The sequence below is a fragment of the Mirounga leonina genome, unplaced genomic scaffold (genome assembly GCF_011800145.1).
Source record: "Mirounga leonina isolate KUSES-001 unplaced genomic scaffold, KU_Mleo_1.0 Mir_125, whole genome shotgun sequence".
Classification (NCBI taxonomy): domain Eukaryota; kingdom Metazoa; phylum Chordata; class Mammalia; order Carnivora; family Phocidae; genus Mirounga; species Mirounga leonina.
The window spans coordinates 4510969-4533494 of record NW_023270305.1 but is presented as its reverse complement, the minus strand read 5'-3'; the positions used below and the strand labels follow the sequence as shown (position 1 = coordinate 4533494).

Sequence of the window (22526 nt, the reverse complement as noted above, 5' to 3'; positions counted from 1 at the left end):
GCTGACACATACATTCTAGCCTCTCACAAGGCTGCTAGGTTGTACAAAGAGACTATGCAAGATTCAATATGTGCATTGACCAAGGTTTCCAAATTAATGTGAGATAGTTTTATCTATTCATTTGTTCAACATTGAATCACTGCTCTGGGTATTAGGAATAGGAAGGTAGCATCCCTCAAGGGGTTTTACTGTATTGGAGGATATAGCTATGTCCACAAATAAGGGCAATAAGCTGTAATAGATAGCAGGTTTGAATCCAGTAACTGGGAGAAAGGAAAGAACCCAGACTTGGGAGTCAGAAGTCTGGGATTGGAATCTTAGTTTATCACTTACACTTGTGTAGTAAGGCTTTTGCCACAGTCAAACGAGCTAATGTATATGAAGGCCTTTGGTAAGCCATAAAATGATCTATAGTGTTCATTATTATTATCTGTGTGTATTTTTAAGATTAGAATTTTAGAAAATATGTAAAAATGAACAAAACTAATTTTTATGTTATTGCTGTTGCTGCTTTTTGGGTAAAGGATGTTTTTGTGGAAAGAACACAGGCATTTTGGAATCCTATTTCCCTGAGAAATCCCATTTCCCTCAGAAAATAGAAATAATCGGAGGACTATTTCCATAAGATCCCACTCCCTCTCTGCATCTCTGTCTGTACACGGTACCTTTTCTCTTGTTTTTACAGATGAACTGTCCTTGTGCCCGCTAAGGCCAGCTGGTCTGTTTGTCCACCAGATCTCACACTCTTGCTTACTGAAGGATATTTTTCCTGCCTCATGAATTTTGCTGTCGATTAGATTTATCAGCATACAACATACTTTTATTTTTCCATCATAAAAACCATTTTGTTTCATTTGGTTTCGGGGGATTTAGACCCCACTAAATCCTGCTACCACCCCCATTTATTTCCCTTTCTTCAACATGTTTGAGAGCTGTCTGTATTTGTTTACACTTCTTTCTTTTCTCTCTTGAATTCGAATTCACTTGTGTGGGAATTTACCTCCATCATTTCACTGAAGCTATCTTTTTGATGTTATCAGTGCCCTCCAATATTTTACCAGTTTATCAGTTTTATTGGTAGTTTTTCTTTCTTTCTTTCTTCTTTCTCTCTCTCTCTCTCTTTCTTTCAAAAAAGATTTTTATTTATTTGAGAGAGAGCAAGAGAGCGAGAGAAAACATGAGTGGGGGGGGAGGGGCAAAGGGAGAGGGAGAAGCAAGACTCCCCGCTGAGCAGGAAGCCCGATCGATGCGGGGCTCGATCCCAGGACCCCGGGATCATGACCTGAGCTGAAGGCAGACACTTAATTGACTGAACCACCCAGGCGCTCCTATTGGTATTCTTTAATCCCTACTAATTGCTTTTACAAAAATCAGTTTATTTTCCTTTTTCCCTTTCTGTTCTCTTCCCTTTTTAAATTGTGTTATTGCTACTTTGACAAAACATGTAATATTTGCACATTAGTTTCTACCCTCATCCTCACCTTTCTTTAGTCTTCGATGTCCATTTCTTTTTCAGAATGCTGTTACTTCTTTTGTTGAAATGTTCCCAGTCATCTCTTGGTTGGATGAAATTATCTTCTAGTAGATGTGGTTTGTTTTTTAAGATTTTATTTTTAAGTAATCTCTGCACCCAACGTGGGGCTTGAACTCACCACCCCGAGATCAAGAGCTGCATGCTCTACTGGCTAAGCTAGCCAGGTGCTTCTCTTTTAGTAGATGTTTTAAGAAGGTCTCATAGGTAAAGAGTTCCTTAAGTTCTTTTATGTTCAAAATTGTTTTCCTATAGCCTGGATATTTGAAGGAAAACATGTCTGGAGGTAAAATCCTTAGTTTACCATTTCTTTCATTGAACTTAAAGAAAAGCCACTACTCTGTTATTGCTTTGCTTTGCCTGTGGAATTTGAAAATTCTCACTTATGTTAAATTATTTTCCCTACAAAGGGAAACATAGAAATAACATAAAAATGTTATTTGGCCATTTTGTTTAGAGTGCCTTGAGGATTTTTGTTATCTTTGTGTGAAATTTAATAGCTTTCCTGGGTTATTTCTTGGAGTCGATTTTTTGGGGTTAATTTTCTCAGGTACCCCCATTGGCTCTTTCAGTGTATAAACTCAGATCTTTTTCAATTTCTGGCAAGCTTTCTTAGATTATAATTTTGATAATGTTTTTAGGTAGATGTCAAATCCCTTTGCTACATTCCCTTGTCTGTCCTTCCTGGGCCCTGCGGTATTTTTACAGTTTGCTTTTGCTCACCACCAGGTCTTGTAGTGGGTGTCATGGGGAGGTGGGAGTTGGCAGGAGCAGTGGAGATGACACCTGGGATTTGGTGATTTTTATTTTTCTACTTAAAATCATTTTGAAGTTTGGGTTATCGTCTGTCTTCAAGTTAAGCTGAGGGCACTTTTTTTAAAGATTTTTTTTATTATTAATTTATTTGAGAGTGAGAGAGCACGAGTAGTTGGAGGGACAGAGAGAGAGGGAGAAGCAGGCTCCCCGCAGAGCAGGGAGCCTGAGTTGGGGCTCGATTCCAGGACCCTGAGATCATGACCTGAGCCAAATGCAGACGCCCAAATGACTGAGCCACCGAGGCATGCCTGAGGGCATGGTTTTCACATAGATTTATCTTTTTCTGTCTTTCTGTCTGTCTGTCCTGTAATCTCTGCACCCAACCTGGGGCTTGAACTCATGACCCTGGACCAAGAATTGCATGCTCTACTAACTGAGCCAGCCAGGCACTTCATATTTTCCCTTGTTTTTTTTTTTTTTTTTTTTGGAGGAAATATTGGGAAATATGGAGCTAGGTCATCACTAATGGCTTTAGCTACTCAGAGGTTCTGGTAGGAAAATTTTTAACCTCGACAAAACAGTACTCCTTTTTCTCTTAAGGAAAAATTCATATAGTATAAAATCAACCATTGACCATCTTAAAGTATACAGTTCACTCGCATTGAGTACATTCACAGTGTTATGCAACCAACCATCACCAGGATCTAGTTCTAGGATATTTTCATCACCCCAAAAGGAAACCTCATACCTATTAATTAGGTTGTCACTCCCTGTTCTTCCTCCCTCCAGCTCTTGGTAGCCACTAGTCTGTTCTGTTTCTATGGATTTACCTATTCTGTTTCATATAAATGGAATCATACAATATGTGACCTTTTGTATCTGGTTTCTTTCATTTAGCATAATATTTTGGAGGTTCATCCAAGTTGTAGCATGCATCAGTGCTTCATTCCCTTTTATGGCTGCACTGTATTCCGTTGTGTGGATATACTACATTTTGTTCATTCTTTCTTTAGTGGTCATTTGAGTTGTTTCCACTTAATAGTATTGCTATGAATATTTGTTTGGTACAAGTATTTGTTTGAATACCTGTTTTTGGGTATGTACTGAGGATGGAATGGCTGGGTCAAATGGTAATTTCATGTTTAGCTTTTTGAGGAATAATCATACTTTTCCCCAGCAGCTGTACCATTTTACATCCCCTCAGTAGTGTACTAAATTCTCTTCATCTTCAACAAAACTAGTTGTTTTCTGTTTGTTAAAGTATTCCTTTCTCCTCTCTTGCTTTTATAAATGTATCTCTTAAATCTAAAGATAAATAGTCTTGTGTTATATTATTTCAAATACTGGTTTCTAAATGTTAATTTTTTTTTTTTTTGGTATTTTTTCAAGTATAGGATCAATTCCTTAATGAATGAAATTTCTACTGGAAATTTTGACTTTTCCATAACAATGATAGGATAAAAATGATAACCCGGAGAACCTCATTTGAAAAGAGCTTGAGTGGCTTCTAATTTGCATAGATTGTAGTAGATTTGTTATGTGTGTATTTAAAAAACAAAACATTTGAGTATGGGTGTATGTTGACATATTTACCACTTGGATTTTTTTTCCCAAATAAAAACAGAGTCTCACCAAGATCTTGGACACCTATTGATTTTCTCAACTATTTCTTTTTTTTTTTTTTTAAGATTTTATTTACTTGTCAGAGAGAGAGAAAGAGAGTGAGCCAGTGCAGGAGCAGGGAGGAGGGGCAGAGGGAGAGGGAGAAGCAGACTCTCTGCCTAGCAGGGAGCCCAACACAGGGCTTGATCTCGGGACCCTGAGATCATGACCTGAGCTGAAGGCAGACATTTAACTGACTGAGCCACCCAGGCACCCCTATTTTCTCAACTATTTCTTAAAATACTAGGTTTGCTGTAATTTGCATTTCATGACAAAAGAATTTTTACAGCGAGAAAGCATTCCATTAATTTTTCTTTGTATGATGTGCATTTATTTTGTAGGTACCAAAGACATTGGGATTATTAAGGATGTTAAGTGTCAAGTTTTATAGTCGCCCGGGACAACAACAGGTAACTCATAAGCTTAACCTTGTGCTTCTCAGATATTTTCACCCTGAGTACCTTTAAAGGACAATTGAATGAACCTTGAATGTTATAGATCTTCATCTGGATGTGCTCTTAATTGCACACTATGTGGGCGTATACATAAGTAAAAATTCATAGAACTATTCACTGAAATTTGTTTTACTATATATCATTATCTCAATAAAGAAACTTAAAGTAAAGAATGAACCTAGTTCTCTTGAGTCTGGGAATGTAAGCCAAAGAAATCTCCTGGAATCATTATATGATCTGAAGTTTTTTATCTTGTGAATTTTGTATCCTTGTCTACAATACATCCTTTTCAGTTTGTTTTAATTAAAAAAAAAAAAAAAATCTGAGGTTATTGAAGCTCCCAGAAGAAACAAGCCACGTTGATTCTGAGCTTCAAGTACCATTGTTATACTGCTTTCCTCAGTAAGAGATGCGTGGATTCAGGGCAAGGATGTTTGTCAGCTTCATCCTGATATGAGCGAGACGCTCAGGAGCTGCCTCTGGGGGAGGTGGTTCTATTCACTCTCTCTCTGTCTTGCTCTCACAAATGTCTGGGCCCACATGGAGGCCTCGGATCATACCCTTCCTGTTTTGGGGAGAACCAAACAACCTCATTTTTCTGTTTCTCCAATTTCTTTACTAACCCAAAGGAAATTATAAGAAAATACAGAAATCGTAAGAAATAAGATGAGCGTTCTGTTGCATTTGTATTTAATATATTTAAAATTTTGAGTTCTAGTTCTTTCTATGCCATTGACTTCAGCTAAATCATGTATTCTGGATTGGTTTGGCATTTTGTCTGTAGAAGCAAGCAGTACCACTACTGTTTATGTCTGGAAGGTCACTTTCATGTTGAATCCCCGTATGTTTGTGCTCTTTTCCAGTTAGCATTCTCTTCAGTCAGTTCATGGAGTTTGTTTTCATTTTGCAGACGAAGAAACGTATGGAAGATCAAGTGACTTGGCCTCTGCCTTGCACTTGGTTCTTTCTAATTTACTATGTTGTCTCTGTTGGTCTATTAACATTTTAGTGCAGGAGAGCCAGAGCGTTACTTTGCTTTTCCTCCCTGTGTCCTTTCCCCATTCTCCTTAATACTATTTAAATTACTATCTTTTTTTTTTTTCATATTTTTAATTTAACTTCTAGTTAGTTAATATACACTGCAATGTTGGTTTCAGGAGTAGAATCTACTCCTAAGTTACTATCTTTAACAAATTTTAAAGGGCTCACTTTTTAAAAAAAAATTTATTTTGTTGACTGTAATAAAACAAATGTCATTTCAGTGTTTATTCATTTTTTTTTTTTCTGTCAATGAGCAAACACTCCATTTGAGCCCAGGCATAATGTTAGAGCTGAGAATAAATAGGTGAATAAAATGCGTTGTATTTCCTCAAGGAGCCCTCTGTGTAGTGGGGGAGACGGTTGTAGAAGTGGTTGTGAAACAACACAATATTACACATTTTATAACCCCTTCTATAACATCATATGAAGTACCATTGAGGTGCAGAAGAGGGAGCCTTTCATTCTGGAGGGGATACTTGATTTGGAAGTAAGAGTTCCTCATGCAAAAGGAGGAACACCGGATGTTTCCAGGCTGGCAGCAGCATGTGCAAAGTTCTGGAAGTGTCCGCAGTGCTGGGATTCTCCGGTTTGCTGGGCTGCAGGATCCATAGACGCTTGTGGTTTGTATTCGGTGTTTATTTCACTTGGACTAGTGTAGTTGTAGTATCTTTAGAACAAGAATTATTTGGGGATTGCTATTCATGCTTCTCCTTTGTATTATATCCTGTGTAATTATTAGATACTGTGTTTATTAGTTGATTTGGGATATTAATAGGCAAATATGACTCTGTTCAACCAGTATAGAAAGACCTGTTTTTAAAAAAACCTTCTTACCACCTGGGAACTCCAGTTGTGTGTTGCCTTGACCCTGCTATTGGCAGTTCTCTTGTGTGGAACGCGGCTCTTTCTCCTTAATGAGAGTATCCTCTGTGATTGAGCACAAGGGAGAAGCAAACAACTCATTTCCTTACGTTTTGATCTATCCTAATGGCACATTGTACCAGAATCCTTAAAAAGATGTTATGAAATTAGTATTCTAAAATCAATGCCTTCAGTAAATATCTGAATGTTATGTGTTACCTTATTTGTACGTGATGGTTCCTAGCCCAGAAATAATTATGGGGCATAGATTTTTTTGTGCTGTAACTGTAGAGCTGAAAGGCCTCATATGGGTTATCTAATAATTCCCTATTACTGTGAATGCTTTCTAGCTTACATGTACTTTCACATGATCTCACAGGAAGCTTGTGTTATTGGCATTATGATGCCTATTTTATTTTAATTCAAATATAGTTAACACACAGTGTTGTATTATTTCAGGTGTACAATATAATGATACAGCACTGTTATCCGTTACTCCGTGCTCATCATCAGTGGACTCTTTAATCCCCTTCACCTATTTCACCCATTTCCTGCCTCCCCACCTCCCCTCTGGCAACCACCAGTTTGCTCTCTGTATTTGTCTGTTTTTTTAATCTCTTTTTTTCTTTGTTTTATTTTTTAATTCCACATATGAGTGAAATCATACAGTATTTTGCCTTTCTCTGACTTATTTCGCTTAGCATTATATCCTCTAGATTCATCCATGTTGTTGCAAACGGCAGAATTTCATTCTTTTTAGAGCTGAGTAATATTCCATCGTTTATAATATACCACATCTTCTTTATCCATTCATGTATGGATGGACACTTGGGTTGGGTCCATAGTTTGGCTTCTATAAATAATGCTGCAATAAACATAGGGGTGCACATATCTCTTTGAAATAGTGTTTTCATTTTCTTTGGGTAAATACCCAATAGCGGAATTTACTGGATCACATGGTAATTCTATTTTTAATTTTTTGAGGCACTTCCATACTGTTTTCCATAGTGGCCGCACCAGCTTGCATTCCCACCAACAGTGCATGAGGGTTCCTTTTTCTCTACATCCTAGCCAACACTTGGTATTTCTTGTTTTTGATTTTAGCCATTCTGACAGGTGTGAGGTGACATAGTGGTTTTGATGTGCATTTCTCTGATGATTAGTGATGTTGAGCACCTTTTCTATATACAGATGTCTGTTGGCCATCTGTATATATTTTTTGGAAAAATGTCTTTTCTTGTCCTTTGTTCTTTTTTTTTTTTTTTTTAAAGTAGGCTCCATGCCTAGCATGGAGCCCAGTGCAGAGCCTGAACTCATGACCCTGAGATCAAGATCTGAGCTGAGATCAAGAGTTGAATGCTTAACCAACTGAGCCATCCAGGCACCCCGATCTGTTCATTTCTAGTTGTTTTTTTTTTTTTTTTTTTTTTTTTTTTTATGTCGAATTGTGTAAGTTCTTTCTTTTTTTTTATTTTTAAAGATTTTATTTATTTTTAGAGAGTGAGAGTGCACACATGTGAGCAGGGAGGTGGGGAGGGAGAGAGAATCTGAAGAAGACTCTGTGCTAAGTGTGGAGCCTGAGGCAGGGCTCCATCTCATGACCCTGTGATCATGACCTGAGCCGAAATCAAGAGTTGGACGCTTGACCAACTGAGCCACCCAGGCGCCTTTTTAAGTTCTTTATTTTTTATATTAGTCTCCTATTGGATATAAAATATGCCAATATCTTCCTCCATTCAGTAGGTTGTTTTTTGTTTTGTTGATGGTTTCCTTTGCTGTGCAAAACTTTTTATTTTTGTGTGGTCCCAATAGTTTTAATTTTCTTTTTGTTTCCCTTGCCACAGTATATCTAGAGAAATGTTTCTATGGCTGATGTCAAAGAGATTACTGCCTATTTTCTTCAGGAAATTTTATGGTTTCAGGTCTCATATTTAAGTCCTTAATCCATTTTCAGTTTATTTGTGTGTATGGTGTAAGAAAGGTGTCCAGTTTCATTCTTTTGCATATAGCTGTCTTGTTTTCCCAGCACCATTTGTTTAAGAGACCATTTTTCTCCCATTGTATATTCTTGCCTCCTTTGTTGTAGGTTAATTGACCATAAAAGCATGGGTTTATTTCTGGGCTCTCTATTCTCCTCCATTGATCTATGTGTTTTTTTGTTTTGTTTTTGTGCCAGTACCATACTGTTTAGATTACTATAGCTTTGTGTTATATCTTGAAATCTGGGATTGTGATACTTCCAGTTTTTTTTCTTTTTCAGGTTGCTTTGGTTATTTGGGGTCTTTTGTGGTTCCATACAAATTTTAGGATTATTTGTTCTAGTTCTGTGAAAAGTGCTGTTGGTATTTTGATAGGGATTACACTAAATCTGTAGATTGCTTTGGGTTCAGTAGTGTGGACATTTTAATAATATTGGTTCTCCCAACCCATGAGCATGGGATATCTTTCCATCTGTTTGTGTCATCTTCTGTTTTTTTTCACTGATGTTTTATAGTTTTCAGGGTACAGGTCTTTTACCTCCTTGGTTAAGTTTATTCCTAGATTTTTTGTTTTTGTTTTTTTGGTGCAGTTGTAAATGGGATTGTTTCCTTCCTTCCTTCCTTCTAAGGATTTTATTTATTCATTTGAGAGAGAGAGCACAAGGAGGGGGAGAAGCAGAGGCAGAGGGAGAAGGAGACTCCCCTCTGAGCTGGGAGCCCAACATGGGATGTGATCCCAGGACTTGGAGATCATGACCTGAGCTGAAGGCAGACCCTTAACCATCTGAGCCACTGAGATGCTCCAGGATTGTTTCCTTAATGAAGTAGCAGAAAGAGAAATTACTAGTGTATAGAAATGCAACAGATTTCTGTATATTTTATATCCTGTGACTTTACTGAATTCATTTATTAGTTCTAGTAGTATTTTTGTGGAGTCTTTAGGGTTTTCTATATGTAATATCATGTCATCTGCAAGTAGTAAAAATTTTTACTTCTTTCTTACCAATTTGGATGCCTTTTATTTCTTGTCTGATTGCTGTGGCTAGGACTTCCAGTAGTATGTTGAATAAAAGTGGTGAGAGTGGACATCCTTGTCTTGTTCCTGATCTTAGAGGAAAAGCTCTCTTAGAGGAAAAGTTTTTCATTACTGACTACAATGTTAGTTGTGGGCTTTTCATATATGGCCTTTATATGATTCCAAATAACCAACTGCTGATTGTCTGGCATATAATATTATCTTTCAAAGAGTATATTAATAATAAAAACTATGTATGTTCTTTTATAAAGAATATTGGCTTGGAAAATTTTTTTCCCAAGGGTTTTCTCTTTTCTACATACTTTTGCACCAGTGTTGCTTCCCACCTGCTGCCCCAGGTTTGTTAACCATGCTTTTGAGGATGATTGATTGATTGATTGTTTGATTTTGGGGGGGGGGTCAGACTTATAAAACCACAGTGGGCAGGAATATCTACTGAACTTCTTGAGGGCAGAGATTTATGTTTTGCTGGCTGCTGGCTCCCCAGAGTGTAAAATGGTGCCTGACATGTAATATTGTATTATTGAGTATATTTATTCAATACATAATTGTTGAATGTTGGAAGAGCAGGGCTTATGAATTCACCTTTAAGGCTATGTAGTAATTTGGAACATTTTGAGTGTATGCATTACGGTTCAGTACTTTAATTTTAATATAGCTTGTACACTTGAAAGGTGTAATAAAATAGGAAATCACTCATTTTTAATTGTTCTATGTAGATGATACGCAGTAGAAGAAAGGCAATTTAAACTAATCTCAGGATAAAGATCTGATATTTAACATTTAAAAGAATTACTCTCTTAGAAAGGACAGTTAAAAGTTTTACTGCAGTGTTTGAGAGCAGGCACAATTCCACTCTAAATATTGCTGCCAGTAGTAGAAGGCTTTAATTAGTGTTTTTAATTAACAAAAGATCAAATGGATGTTTGAACTAGTGGTTTAATAAATGATAAATAGAGGTGGAAGTTAAAATCCTGTTCATATTATTAATTTCAGTAGTATTAGTATCGCATTGCTACACAAGAGATTCAATGAGGTAAGAGGAAAGTACCTTTTGAAAAGTTTTGAGAAGAGATTTGAGACAGGGAGGTAAATAGAATTGTTAATACAGTCAATTAAAAGGGCTATAGATTAATTTCTGGTGGAAGAAGACCATCCACTATGTAAATGGGCTTTGCCAACCAACTTACTTTGTCCTATGTTGCCTACCCAGTGATAACAACTTACCAAGTAATTACTTAGGGAGTCTGCCTTTCAGCGGCTACTCATGGAATAGAGTAGACTGAAGCAGGTAGTAAGTGATATTTATCATTTTCTTTCTTGTTTTGTTTGCCTCACCTTTATTAAGGTATAATTGTAAGATATTTAAAGGGAAGAGCGTGATGATTTGCTGTATGTATACAATGTGAATGGATTTTCCCCCATCGAATTTACACATCCACTACCTTACATATTTACCTTTTTCTTCTGTGTGTAAGAATGTTTAAGTCCTACTCTCTTAGCAAGTTTCAGTTATGTAATGCAGTGTTATCAAGTGTAGTCATCATCTTTTTTTTTTTTTTAAGATTTTATTTATTTATTTGAGAGAGAATGAGAGACAGAGAGCACGAGAGGGAAGAGGGTCAGAGGGAGAAGCAGACCCCCCGCTGAGCAGGGAGCCCGATGTGGGACTCAATCGCGGGACTCCAGGATCATGACCTGAGCCGAAGGCAGTCGCTTAACCAACTGAGCCACCCAGGCGCCCAAGTGTAGTCATCATCTTATACATTAGATCTTCAGAACTTCATCTTATAACTGAAAGTTTCTACCCCTTTACCAACCTCTCCATACTTCCTTCACTCCCCCAGTCTTTGGTAGGCAACTAGTTTCCTACTATTTGTTTCTAGGAGTTTGATTTTTTTTTTTTTAAGATTACATATAATACATATAAGTGATATCATGCAGTATTTGTCTGTGTTTGGCATATTTCACTGAGCATAATGCCCCCCAGGTTCATCCATGTTGTCACAAATGACAGGATTTCCTTCTTTTTTTAAGGCCAAATGATACTCGTGTGTGTGTGTGTGTGTGTGTTTGTGTGTGTGTCTGTCTGTCTCCACATTCTCACCAGCATTTGTACTCTTTTCTTTTTGATGATAGCCATCCTAACATGTGTGAGGTGATACCTCATTGTAGTTTTGATTTGCCTTTCCCTGGTGATTAGTTGTACACCTTTTCATGTACCTGTTGGCCATTTGTATGTCTTTTTTGGAAAAAAATGTCTATTCAGATGTTTTTTCCAGTTTTAAGTTGGGTTATTTGGAGTTTTTTGCTATTGAGTTGTTGGAGTCCCTTGTGTATTTTGGATATTAACTTTTTATCAGATATGTGGTTTGTAAATATTTTTTCCTATTTCATAGGTTGTCTTTGCTGTGCAGATGTTTTTAATTTGATGTAGACCTGTTTGTTTATTTTTGCTCTTTTTGACTTTGCTCTTGGTGTCAAATCCAAACAAAATCATTGCCAAGACCAGTCACGGAGCTTATCCCCTGTTTTCTTATAAGAGTTTTAGGGTTTCAGGTCTTAAGCTCAAGACTTTCATCCAGTTAGAGTAGATTTTAGTATATGGTGTACATTAGGGGTCCAGTGATTATCCGGTTTTTCCAATACCATTTATTGAAAGAGTATCCTTTCCCCACTGTGTGTTATTGGCTCCTTTGTTGTAAATTAGTTGACTGCCTATGCATGGGTTTTTTTCTGGGCTCTCTGTTCTGTTCCATTGATCTTTGTGCCTGTTTTTATGCCAATGCAGTAGTATTTTGATTACTATAGCTTTGTAACAGTAGTTTGAAATCAGAAAGTGTGATACCTACAGCTTTGTTCTTTCTCAAGATTGCTTTGGCTGCTTGGGGACTTAGGGTCTTTTAGGGTACCATACAAATTTTAGGCTTATTTTTTCTAATTCTGTGGCAAATGCTATTTGAATTTTGGTAAGAATTGCATTGAACCTATAGATCACTTTGGACACTATGGACATTTTAACAGTATTCTTTCAATCCAAAACATGGACTGTCTTTCCATTTATTTGTGTTCAATTTCTTTGATCAGTGTTTTATAGCTTTTCTTGTACAGAGCTCTCCCCTCCTTGGTTACATTTATTCCTAAGTATTTTATTCTTTTTGATGCTAGTATAACTGGGATTGTTTTCTTAATTTCTCTTTCTGATAGTTCACTGTTAGTGTATAGGAATGCAAGTGGTTTTTGTATGTTGATTCTTGTATCCTACAGCTTTATTGAATTTGTTTATTCTGACAGCTCTCTGGTGGAGTCTTTAAGGTTTTTTGTATATAATACTATGTCATCTGTAAAGAGACTGTTTTACTTCTTCCTTTCCAGTTTGTGTGCTTTTTATTTATTTTCTTGCCTAACTGCTCTGGCTAGAATTTCCAGTACTATGTTGAATAAAACTGGCAAGAGTGGGCTTTCTTGTCTTGTTCCTGCTCTCAGAGAAAAAGCTTTCTGCTTTTCACTGCCAAGATATATATTCTTGACCAACATTCCAGCTGTTGTAATGATTAAAATAAACATGACATTCATATTTGAGGAATATAAAAAATTCAGACACATTTTAAGTGAAGTGAAAATTACGGCTCAATTTTATTGCTTTTGGAGCTACTTAATTCAGATAGAGAAGATGAGACAAAGATTATTATTCACTTATGCTGAGAAATCTTAATGCAGTATAAGGAATTACAATTTGAAGGTTTGAGGTTTACTTTTATTGTGATGTGCAGTTGATTGAAAAGCCATTTCCTCTTATTTCCAGAGCACACACGCTGAAATTCTCTCTCTGGCCGACCAAGAAGCACTCAGACTTCTAAATATGGCAGACTCTGTTCACAGAATTTAGCCTGGATTTTCTTACTGTGGCTTTAGATCTTGTGTAACAGTTACTGTCAGGATAATAAATTATTCCCCGAGCCAGAAATACTCTGTGTGCTATAGACACTCAGAAATGTTTCTACAAATAAAAGAGGAGTTTTTATTTCACAAGGAGAACACCTTGTTTCTAAAGTAACATAGGTGACTTGTCTATTGCTGACTGGCTGTAATTCAATTGCTATTGGTAACCGTATCTTCTCACTGTGGGTATATATGAGACTTAAACAGATAACTTGGGACTTTAAAGAAATGTATACTTAATGTATATACAGCTCATGTCTGGGATCTGCTTTTTTTTTTTTATGTTATGTTAATCACCATACATTACATCATTAGTTTTTTGAGGTAGTGTTCCATGATTCATTGTTTGCATATAACACCCAGTGCTCCATTCAGTACGTGGATCTGCTTTAAAACACTTTGGGGGAAAAAAAAATTCCCGAGAATATTGTAGTGACTTGGGAAGGAATCATGAAACGAATGTAGAATGTTGATACTTGTTTATAAGCTGGTTGTTGGGTCTGTGGGTATTCATTGTACTATAATTTCTACTTTTGTGTCTGTGTAAGTACAGATTTCTACAACAAAATGCTTAGAAAAAGGAATGGTAAGTTTGCAGTGTGGATATCATAGTATCAAATAAAACTAAGGGGATTTAAGAACCCACCATGTTAAAAAGCAAGTGGTAATATTTTAGTTATTTACTGCTTAATGTCTAGAAAGAAAAGTAAGGAAGTGGGGGCGGGGAGAAGGATTAAAACAAAGGATAATTTAGCATATTCATTCAGTGTTTTCTAGGTCACAGTGCTATTGTTAAATTCTTCACATTATTCAATATACTTTTTGTTTGTTAAAGACATTCATAAACTTCCTATTTGCTTTCAGAGCACTTTTAGGGGAGTTGGTTAATGAAGCATTTGTAATACTTGGGAGTGCTCATCCAGATCACTAGTGACTAATTATTGTAGGTGAGGAAAACAGTTAAGTGTACTTGACCATTACTTCTCTTGAGAAGCATACCTGTGGCTCCTGGAAAGGCTATGACCCAGGGGAGGGCAGTGATCATGGTGTGGTGGAAGTGACCTGGGTCGGGATTGAAGATGCATCTAGCTCAGGTTCTGTGGTCTATACTTGAATGATCTTCAGCAAGTGTCTTAACCCTTGCGGTCTTCAGTTTCTTTCTCTATAAACTCTCAGTGATGGGGGAGAGTTCTTCTAGCTAATGAGAATCTATGCTTGTGAGGCGTACCTTATACCAAACCATGGAGCTTATTGACTAGAGTTGTGAATGGAAGATGCCAGGCTCTTCATCTTCTGCTCCTGACCTCCTTTCCATCACAGAGGAGGGGATGGGGTGTATTTAACATCTTGCTGTAAGTGCTTTTGCTTTTATTGCTTCTCTTTCTCGGGCTTCTGTATTTTATTCTTTCTTACATTTAATTCTGGCATTCTGGGCTAGATGTGTTATATCCAGCTAAAGTGATTTTACTCCTTGGTGAGGAGATTAGAGTATGCTAATCTTTTCATCTGTCTACTCATCCAGCAGTGTTTCTCACTTTCTGAAATAGTTCTATTTGTTTTTGATGGCTAATATATCTTAGTCATTGTAGACCTGAGGACTTAAACTCTTGTGTCTGTAGAGACCAAATGGTAGATAATGTGGTGAATTGAGCCAGGCATACTTTCTTTTTTTTAGTATAGTCATGTTTAATTTTTACTTCTGTATCTGATACTTGGCCTTAATCTTCGGGCCATAACCAAGAATGGTGGGGGCTTTGGCTAACTGGAAAGCTTATGACCCTTTGAAGGGTGCATATGCTACCCAGTCCCACCTGATTATTGCCATTTGGTGGTGGTGGGCCCTGTGTTGCCAGTTTTCTAAATGTTAAGGACAAATACGGTTGTAGGCCCTCATTTTGGGTCTGTTTTATTATTTGTGGGTAAACTACCTTAAACCCTGGTTTTAATAAATGCTTGATGGGCACTAGATGTCAGTTAGTGTTTGTTTGATTCTTCTGATTCTTCTTAGGCAATAGGCAGGAGACCTTTCTGCTTGTGTGGTTTCTCTTGTGGTAACTGAGCAACCTGGTATTCTCACTGGGAAAGGACTGAGTGATTGTTTGGACAAGTAGGACTCTGTGCACACTAAGGTTGGCCATATGAAATCTGTGCACTACAAAGTTTCTCTTTTCTATAGCAACAGTTAGATTCCTCAGATTTACCAGGAATCTGGACAATAAACACTCCTAGTGCTCCTCAAATGCAGGAGTGCATGTCCCCCCCTTGCCTTCTTCTGTTCTCTTCATCATTGGACCCTCTTTTCTGCCAACTCTCTCTTCCTCCTGTCCCTTTCCTTTTGTCCACACAGCATGAATTTGTGGCCTGTTTTTGATAGAATATTCCAGATGTTGTGTACATACAGAATCTTGTGAAAATGTGGAGCCCAAATTCAGGAAACTCACAGTCTGGTCAATATCAACCCATGAAAGTTAATAAGAACTCATGGTAATTGATGTGTGATATAAGAGTATTTTTATAATGCTCACATATTTGGGTTTTCAGTTATATGTAAATTATAACACTGTAAAAGAGATTAAAAAAAAAAAAAAACACAACTCCTGAAGGGTAAGAGCCCTGTTTCTTTATGCTGGAGCACATTATAGTGTTATAAAGTTGTTGGAACCCTTAATTATGAGAGATAATTTATGACATTGCACCCTCTGAAGAGTGTTATTAAATTCTGGAGGTTACTTCTATTCAGCTACAAGTTCCTTGATCTGACATTAATGTAATATAATTACTGTATAGGATGGCATCTTTAAGATGAGCCTTTCTCCAGATGGGACCCTCCTTGCTGCCATTCACTTCTCAGGGAAACTAAGCATCTGGGCCATTCCATCTCTGAAGCAGCAAGGGGAATGGATTCAAAATGAGCAGGTATGTCTCTTGATTATTATTATTCTAAGAATGAGTCTCGCTTAAGGGTGAGTACTGACAATACTAATTTCATTTGGTTGATATTTTACTGTAGCACATAGCTATTATTTATTCATATCATGCGAAAGCTTTAGTTATATTAGAATATTATCAATATAGTAGGATAAATTTAGAGTAGAGTAGCACTGTGTACTGACTTTAATTGGTAGTGCAATACACTCTATACGGAGTGTACTCTGTCCACCAACCGCTCCTCTTTTCTTTTTCTCATTATAAAAATACAGAATGGAGATATTAATTTTGTAGCAACAGTCAACTAATATGATGGCTTCCAAGGGTCAATATTCTAAAAGGGTTACAATTCTTCCCACATCTTGCAACACTCATATAGTATTGGGTTTATTTAAGGCTTAAGACTTGAAGGGAGTTATCTTCTCTTCACTCAAAAGGTAGATAATGAAGATACAGTCTGTTAATTTTTTAGTGTCTTGAAATGACAGGTTGTAAGAATGAACAGTTTCAGTTGTTTAGCAACAGATTCAATATCTGTTATAATCTAAAATCATGATGGGCTGTGTATTGTGATAGAGTGAAGATTTAAAGAAAAATCTTCCCAGTTAGATACAACTTATGTTCTAGGTCTTTTACTCCTCTGATTCCTATTTAGCATTTCAGCACTTAAGGTTTATACTTCCCCATATCCCTTTGCCATAAGAATATCTCGTCACCAGCTTTGGTGGATGGTTTTGTGATTCCCGGATTGGAGCCTATGCCCTGAATGGTCTGAATGGGTTGATGTCTTTTTTCAGAATTCTTTTTAATGTCATTTCATCAGTTAAACTGAGCTATTAAAAGAATTTTGAAAATCAAAGGGTGTTTGGTTATTCCCAGAATAGCAGAGGGAAAGAGAAACTGGCTCTGCATTTTCTTACACTTTTCACAGACTTAAATTTGTTTTCACTATTCTTCAATTTTTTGTTTTTATACACAAGTTTGGGAAGATTGTTTTCCCTATAGTTCCTACTCACCTTGAATGTAATTTGGTTTCCACATGTCTACTGCACTCTATCTCACTGGATCTAGATTTGTTCTAAATAGAAGAGGCGCTCCTCAGTCTTCAACTCAGTAGCTCAATACAAGGAACATTCTCTCTCTCTCTCCTTGGAATTTATAGCTAGCTTGATTTATATCTTCCTTTTGGAAGTGGAATGGATCAACTCTAAAACCATTTGTGTAACAAATATAGCTATGCATACTGGATTATTGATCCAAAAGGTACCATGTATTTGTCATGGTTATTGATGTATAGTGATAAATTTGTCATTTGGGAATACCCTGTTCTATTATATATGTGAAATTTTACATTTGGGCAAGTTTTTTTTGAATTTACTAATTTTCTTGAATTATTTCATTCACCTAATAGAAATACTGATGAAGTTCAGGGCACACTTAGTATTTCATTTTGTTAGTATTCCAGAATGGCATATGTGTGTAGTGCAGAGGCTATTTAGGCAAAAATCATTAGTATGCTCTTACGTTTACTGAAATTCTGGATATCCTTCTTTACCTGCAAGGATAAATTGAATTTATTGTAGTCCTTATTGGCATATATTCAACTTTTTAACTGGTTAGACATTATTTTGTCATTAGTTGCCAATCAATATCATTTTAATTAACTACTCTTTAGCTCATTAATGTTATTCATTAGATTTTTATAACGATTCTATTAAAAGAGTTAAAAATTGTTTAAAAATCTTGAATAACTAACTCTAAATATCTCAGTAATTTGGAAAATGCCATCAGAAAAGTCATGGGGTAGGAAGGGAGGAAGAGGTTTATGGTGTAAAGAGATGAGTTCGTGCCAGAAGTTGGTCTCCGGTATTGTCCCAGGGAGACTCTTTTGAACTCTACCTTGAGAGTTTGTTTTATTTTTATTTTTTTAAAGATTTTATTTATTTATTTAACAGAGAGAGACAGCAAGAGAGGGAATACAAGCAGGGGGAGTGAGAGAGGGAGGAGCAGGCTTCCTGCTAAGCAGGGAGCTGGATGTGGGGCTTGATTCGAGGACCCTGGGATCATGACCCGAGCCAAAGGCAGATGCTTAATGACTGAGCCACCCAGGCGTCCCTCTACATTGAGAGTTTAGAAGGGTAGTTTGTCAGGGATTGCTATAGGGGAATCTTTCTGTTGTACTACAGTGAGCTTCCATCTTACCTCTTCTAGCTCTGTTTTAGCAGCCCCCAGTCTATAGAGACCATCTATTGATGTAACTTGTTATATCTTTTATTACAAACTGACCAACTTTTAGGATAATATATCTGTCTTTTCAGATTGGGTTGCTATAAATTCCCTTGAATGCCTGAGCAAACTAGAGAAAAAAACAGGTTTGAGGGCTCACAAAACTGAAAACCAGGGACCCGGTTGCCATTACCATGGACATTTTGCAGGTGGTGGATTCCTTTGCTGAGTGAACAGTGGCTTAGTGAGAATTATTAAACCTAATCCTATCTTTATTGGTATTTCTACTGCTGCTCAGCATACCACCTCATTCCAGATTTCATCCCATCCTGGGCTGGTGGCTGCCAACCCCTCTGTTTTCTTGCTGTAGCTCAGCACATGGAAAGACTGTGGCTAAATAGAGTAGATTTTGTGCTCCGAGACCCCTGCTCATTTTGGTCTGAGAAGAAATTTTGCCCAAAGTTGAAAACACAAAGAATTTAATTTCATCTAATCTTTTCTTTAAAATTCTAGGATTATGGTCAAAATGCAAACTGATTTGTTTACCTGTCGTCTCTTCTCATCTGATCATGATGCTGTTTCACACTTGCTTCCTGAACTTTCCTCTCCCTTCTCCCTGCTTTTGTCCAACCCTTTCTACTATTCTTTCTGAAACTTTATCCCATGATAAACAAACTCCTATGAGGCTTCATCATTTTCACAAGAAGAACACTCTGGTTTCTTTTGATACACTCATTTCGGCTTATGTAGCTCAGTAAGATCATGGTTCATGTAGACAGTATTCTTGTAGCTTCTGCAAAATTTGCTGTAATAATAACCTCTATTATTATTTATTGAGCACTTATTTTGTCCCAGGTTTACTTAGCAAGGCAAGTAAGCAGTAGAGTTGAGATTTGGTTTCATCTCTCTCTGACTGTGATGTACATGCTCTATCCATGACCCTGTGGGAACATAAATACATTTTTAAAAGGGTGGAAAAAACATTTATTTGGTTTTTTAAATTAGGCTTTATTTATTTGATCTTTAAAAGAATAGAGTTAAATCCTTTTTCTCAGTGAATGTAACACAGATTTCTTCAGCCTTCTTGGATGTGTTGGACTCTTGAGCCCCAGTTATTGTGTACCGCCAAGAACTGGAGTAAATAATTGACATAGCTTCTCACTGGTAAATCCTTAAGTTTACAATAGATAGATACAGTACTTATGATGTGCGGAGAGATTATGTGAGGGTGGTAACTCTGTTCAGCGAAAAGAGTTTGAACAACTCTACTTTGCTTGAGTCTTTCACCTATATCCTGGGAGTTCATCACCTTGGATTGGACATTTTTGGTTTGGATATTACTGTAGCAAGGGAGTCATTGAAATCTAGTGCACTATGGCAAGTGCTGTAAAGCTTGTATGTAACAGTTCTATAAAGAGGAAGCTGTTAACTATATTCATAATAATAATCATAAAATAATAGAGTTCAACTATTTACTGAATCTTTACCAAGTTTCAGAGTAGAAAATGCAGTGAAGTCCCAGGGCTTGCCCTTAAGATGTTCATAGTCTTGCAAGGGAGATTATAAACAAATCAATAAAGGAACATGTTACTATTATGAAAAGATAAGCTCAGGGGAAGGACACACAATCCAGTTGGTGGAGTTGGGGGGGAAGGATCTTTGGGAGTAAGTAGCATTTGTATAGTAAGGTTTGGCTGTCCACCCTAGGTGATTGTCACCTATTTCAGTTACTTCACTGCAGTCCTAGAAAGTGACAAGCGTTTTTGTATTTTAATAGATGGGACTAGTGCTAAAAGAAGTAAACTTTTATCACTGCATGTTAGACTCAAGATTCCGGTTGGGCTCAGGTTCTCCGACCTCATAGGTTAAGCCTTTCTTTCAGCGTATCCTCTGTAGCCCTTATGTTGAGAGCTGCTGACTTTTGTCTGGGCCAGTTAGGCACTAGCGATGATATTAACGGAAAACAAGGGAGAGAGTCCATGCAGTTTATGTGAATGACCGCTCTGGAGTTGGGTGGTTCGTTGTGCCGAGACCCTGGAAACGTGAAACTATAAGTAAGTTATTTACCAAATATATTGGTGTCATTTTATGTGCTCATCACTGGCTGAGAAACTTAAACGGTGCTCCTTTCTCCTTCGTCCAGCAATCGTCAGGGGACCTTGGGTCAGCCAGGTGGGACAGGGCTGTACCTCTTCTATGGCTCTTCTAGGACATGACTAGCCAAGCCAATGGGTTTGAAGTAGATTACACGGTAATATAGAGTGTATAATCAGCTATCGTTTTAGCTAAAACATTGCCTGAGAAGAAACTAATGTTACTATTGCCTGTACAGCTTTAGCCTCTTTTACGAAATTGTGAATGCAGCTCATCTGGGGCTTTCTTCATGTAATTCGCTACTTTATTAGTTTTCATAATATGCTTTGTGTGATTGAGTATTCTCTCTTTAAAATCTAATGATTAAAGGTAGTTGTGGAAGTGCCTATTCTGATTTACTTCTCTCCAGTTTTGAGTTGATTAAATACTTCAGCTTTCATTGTCAATATGAAATTCCATCTGGCTAGAAATCTGTGAATATTAAGTTTTGTTCATGTCTGGAATATAGTAAAATTGCTAAAGTGTTTTTCATTTCAAACATTTCCCGTATGTTATGTTTATATATTTCCATCTCATTTTTGGCCTTAATTTTTTCTGAAGAAGTTTTATTTGTACTTTATTTGTACTTCCTTAGATGAAATAGGAAATATAAGTTTCATTTCTCCTACAATTTTATTTGCTCTTTGACACAAAAGTGGGTATTGAACAAATTTTGTTGAATGGATCGATCAATGAAAGATAAGTGGGAAGATGACAGTTAATGTGATTAATCTTGATATAAGCCACAGCTGTTTTCACAACTTCACTCAACTGTGAACTTCTGGAGAATAGACACTGAATATACATTTCTTCCGTGGGGTCTAACATAGAGCTTGGCATATTAAATACTAGTAAGTGTTTGTGGAATGAAAAAAAAAAAACATTTGACAGGTTGCTTTTATGCAGTTGCATGCTGGGTCTTCATTATATTTAGCTTCTAGCAGCTAAAAAGGATCAACAATTAAATTCCTAAATCCAAAGAAAACATTGCAGTAGCCATGATAGCCTTTCTGTACAAAATCTATAAGTGTATTCTTAGGACATTCTCCTTTAGGCTGCTGCTACACCATGACATGGGGGCACCTCGGGCTGTTTTCAGACACAAGGTAGCATGTCCTACAAAGCAGAGTGACAACAGAGGTTACTTCTCAGAATATATGAACATGGTACCAGGAGTCAGTACCCCTGGCGTGCCTTCACAGGGGTCGTGGGTTCTTGGTGATCCTGCTCTCAAAGCACCAGCCTACTGAGTGTATATCAGATGTCCTATAGCACGGCCAGATCACGGGTCCCCTCGTAGAGGTTTTAGGGATGAAGGATGGTAAGTCTGGTGCAGTTTGAATAGTATGGGGGATGCAGTGGGAGTATCAGCTTTTTTTGGGGTGGGGAGGTGCCTCTTAATCCCCTTTACCTATTTTTGTCCATCTCCCCCCACTCCTACAACTACCATTTTATTCTCTGTATTAATGAGTCAGTTTATATTTTCTTTGTTTTGTGTTTTAGATCCCACATATAAATGAAATCATATAGTATTTGTCTGTCTTTGTCTGACTTACTCCACTTAGCATAATACCCTCAAGGTCTGTGCACGTTGCCATGCAAATGGCAAGATCTCATTCTTTTGTATGGCTGAGTAATATTCCATTATATGTATATACCACATCTTTTTTATCTCCTGTATCAGTGGCCACTGGGTTGCTTCCATATCTTGGCTGTTGTAAATAATGTTGCAGTGAACATAGGGGTTTATGTATCCCTTCAAATTAGTGTTTTTCTTTTGTTTCTTTGCTTTCTTTAATTTTCTTTCATTCAGGCTTTCATAGCCTGAAGCAGAGCTAAGTTTGGAATTTTGTTGGGGCTTCTTTCTTAAATATACTGTGCAGATAATTTCATCAGACTTGCAAATATTGTGAAGTTAAACATTTAGTTCACATATCTAGAGTGAATCTGCTAGGTGTACTGCAAAGGTGATAGCG

General features: G+C 37.1%; 1 protein-coding gene across 3 annotated transcripts in view; it reads left to right on the top strand.

The window, feature by feature from the left end:
- The window catches only part of NBAS (NBAS subunit of NRZ tethering complex), a 322416-nt gene that overhangs the window by 52303 nt on the left and 247587 nt on the right, over positions 1-22526 (top strand). For all 3 annotated transcript variants that reach the window (XM_035000616.1, XM_035000615.1, XM_035000617.1), the window contains 2 exons: positions 4291-4359; positions 16051-16179. In XM_035000616.1, the coding sequence (XP_034856507.1) occupies positions 4291-4359; positions 16051-16179 (198 nt within the window). The remainder of the gene's footprint in view (positions 1-4290; positions 4360-16050; positions 16180-22526) is intronic.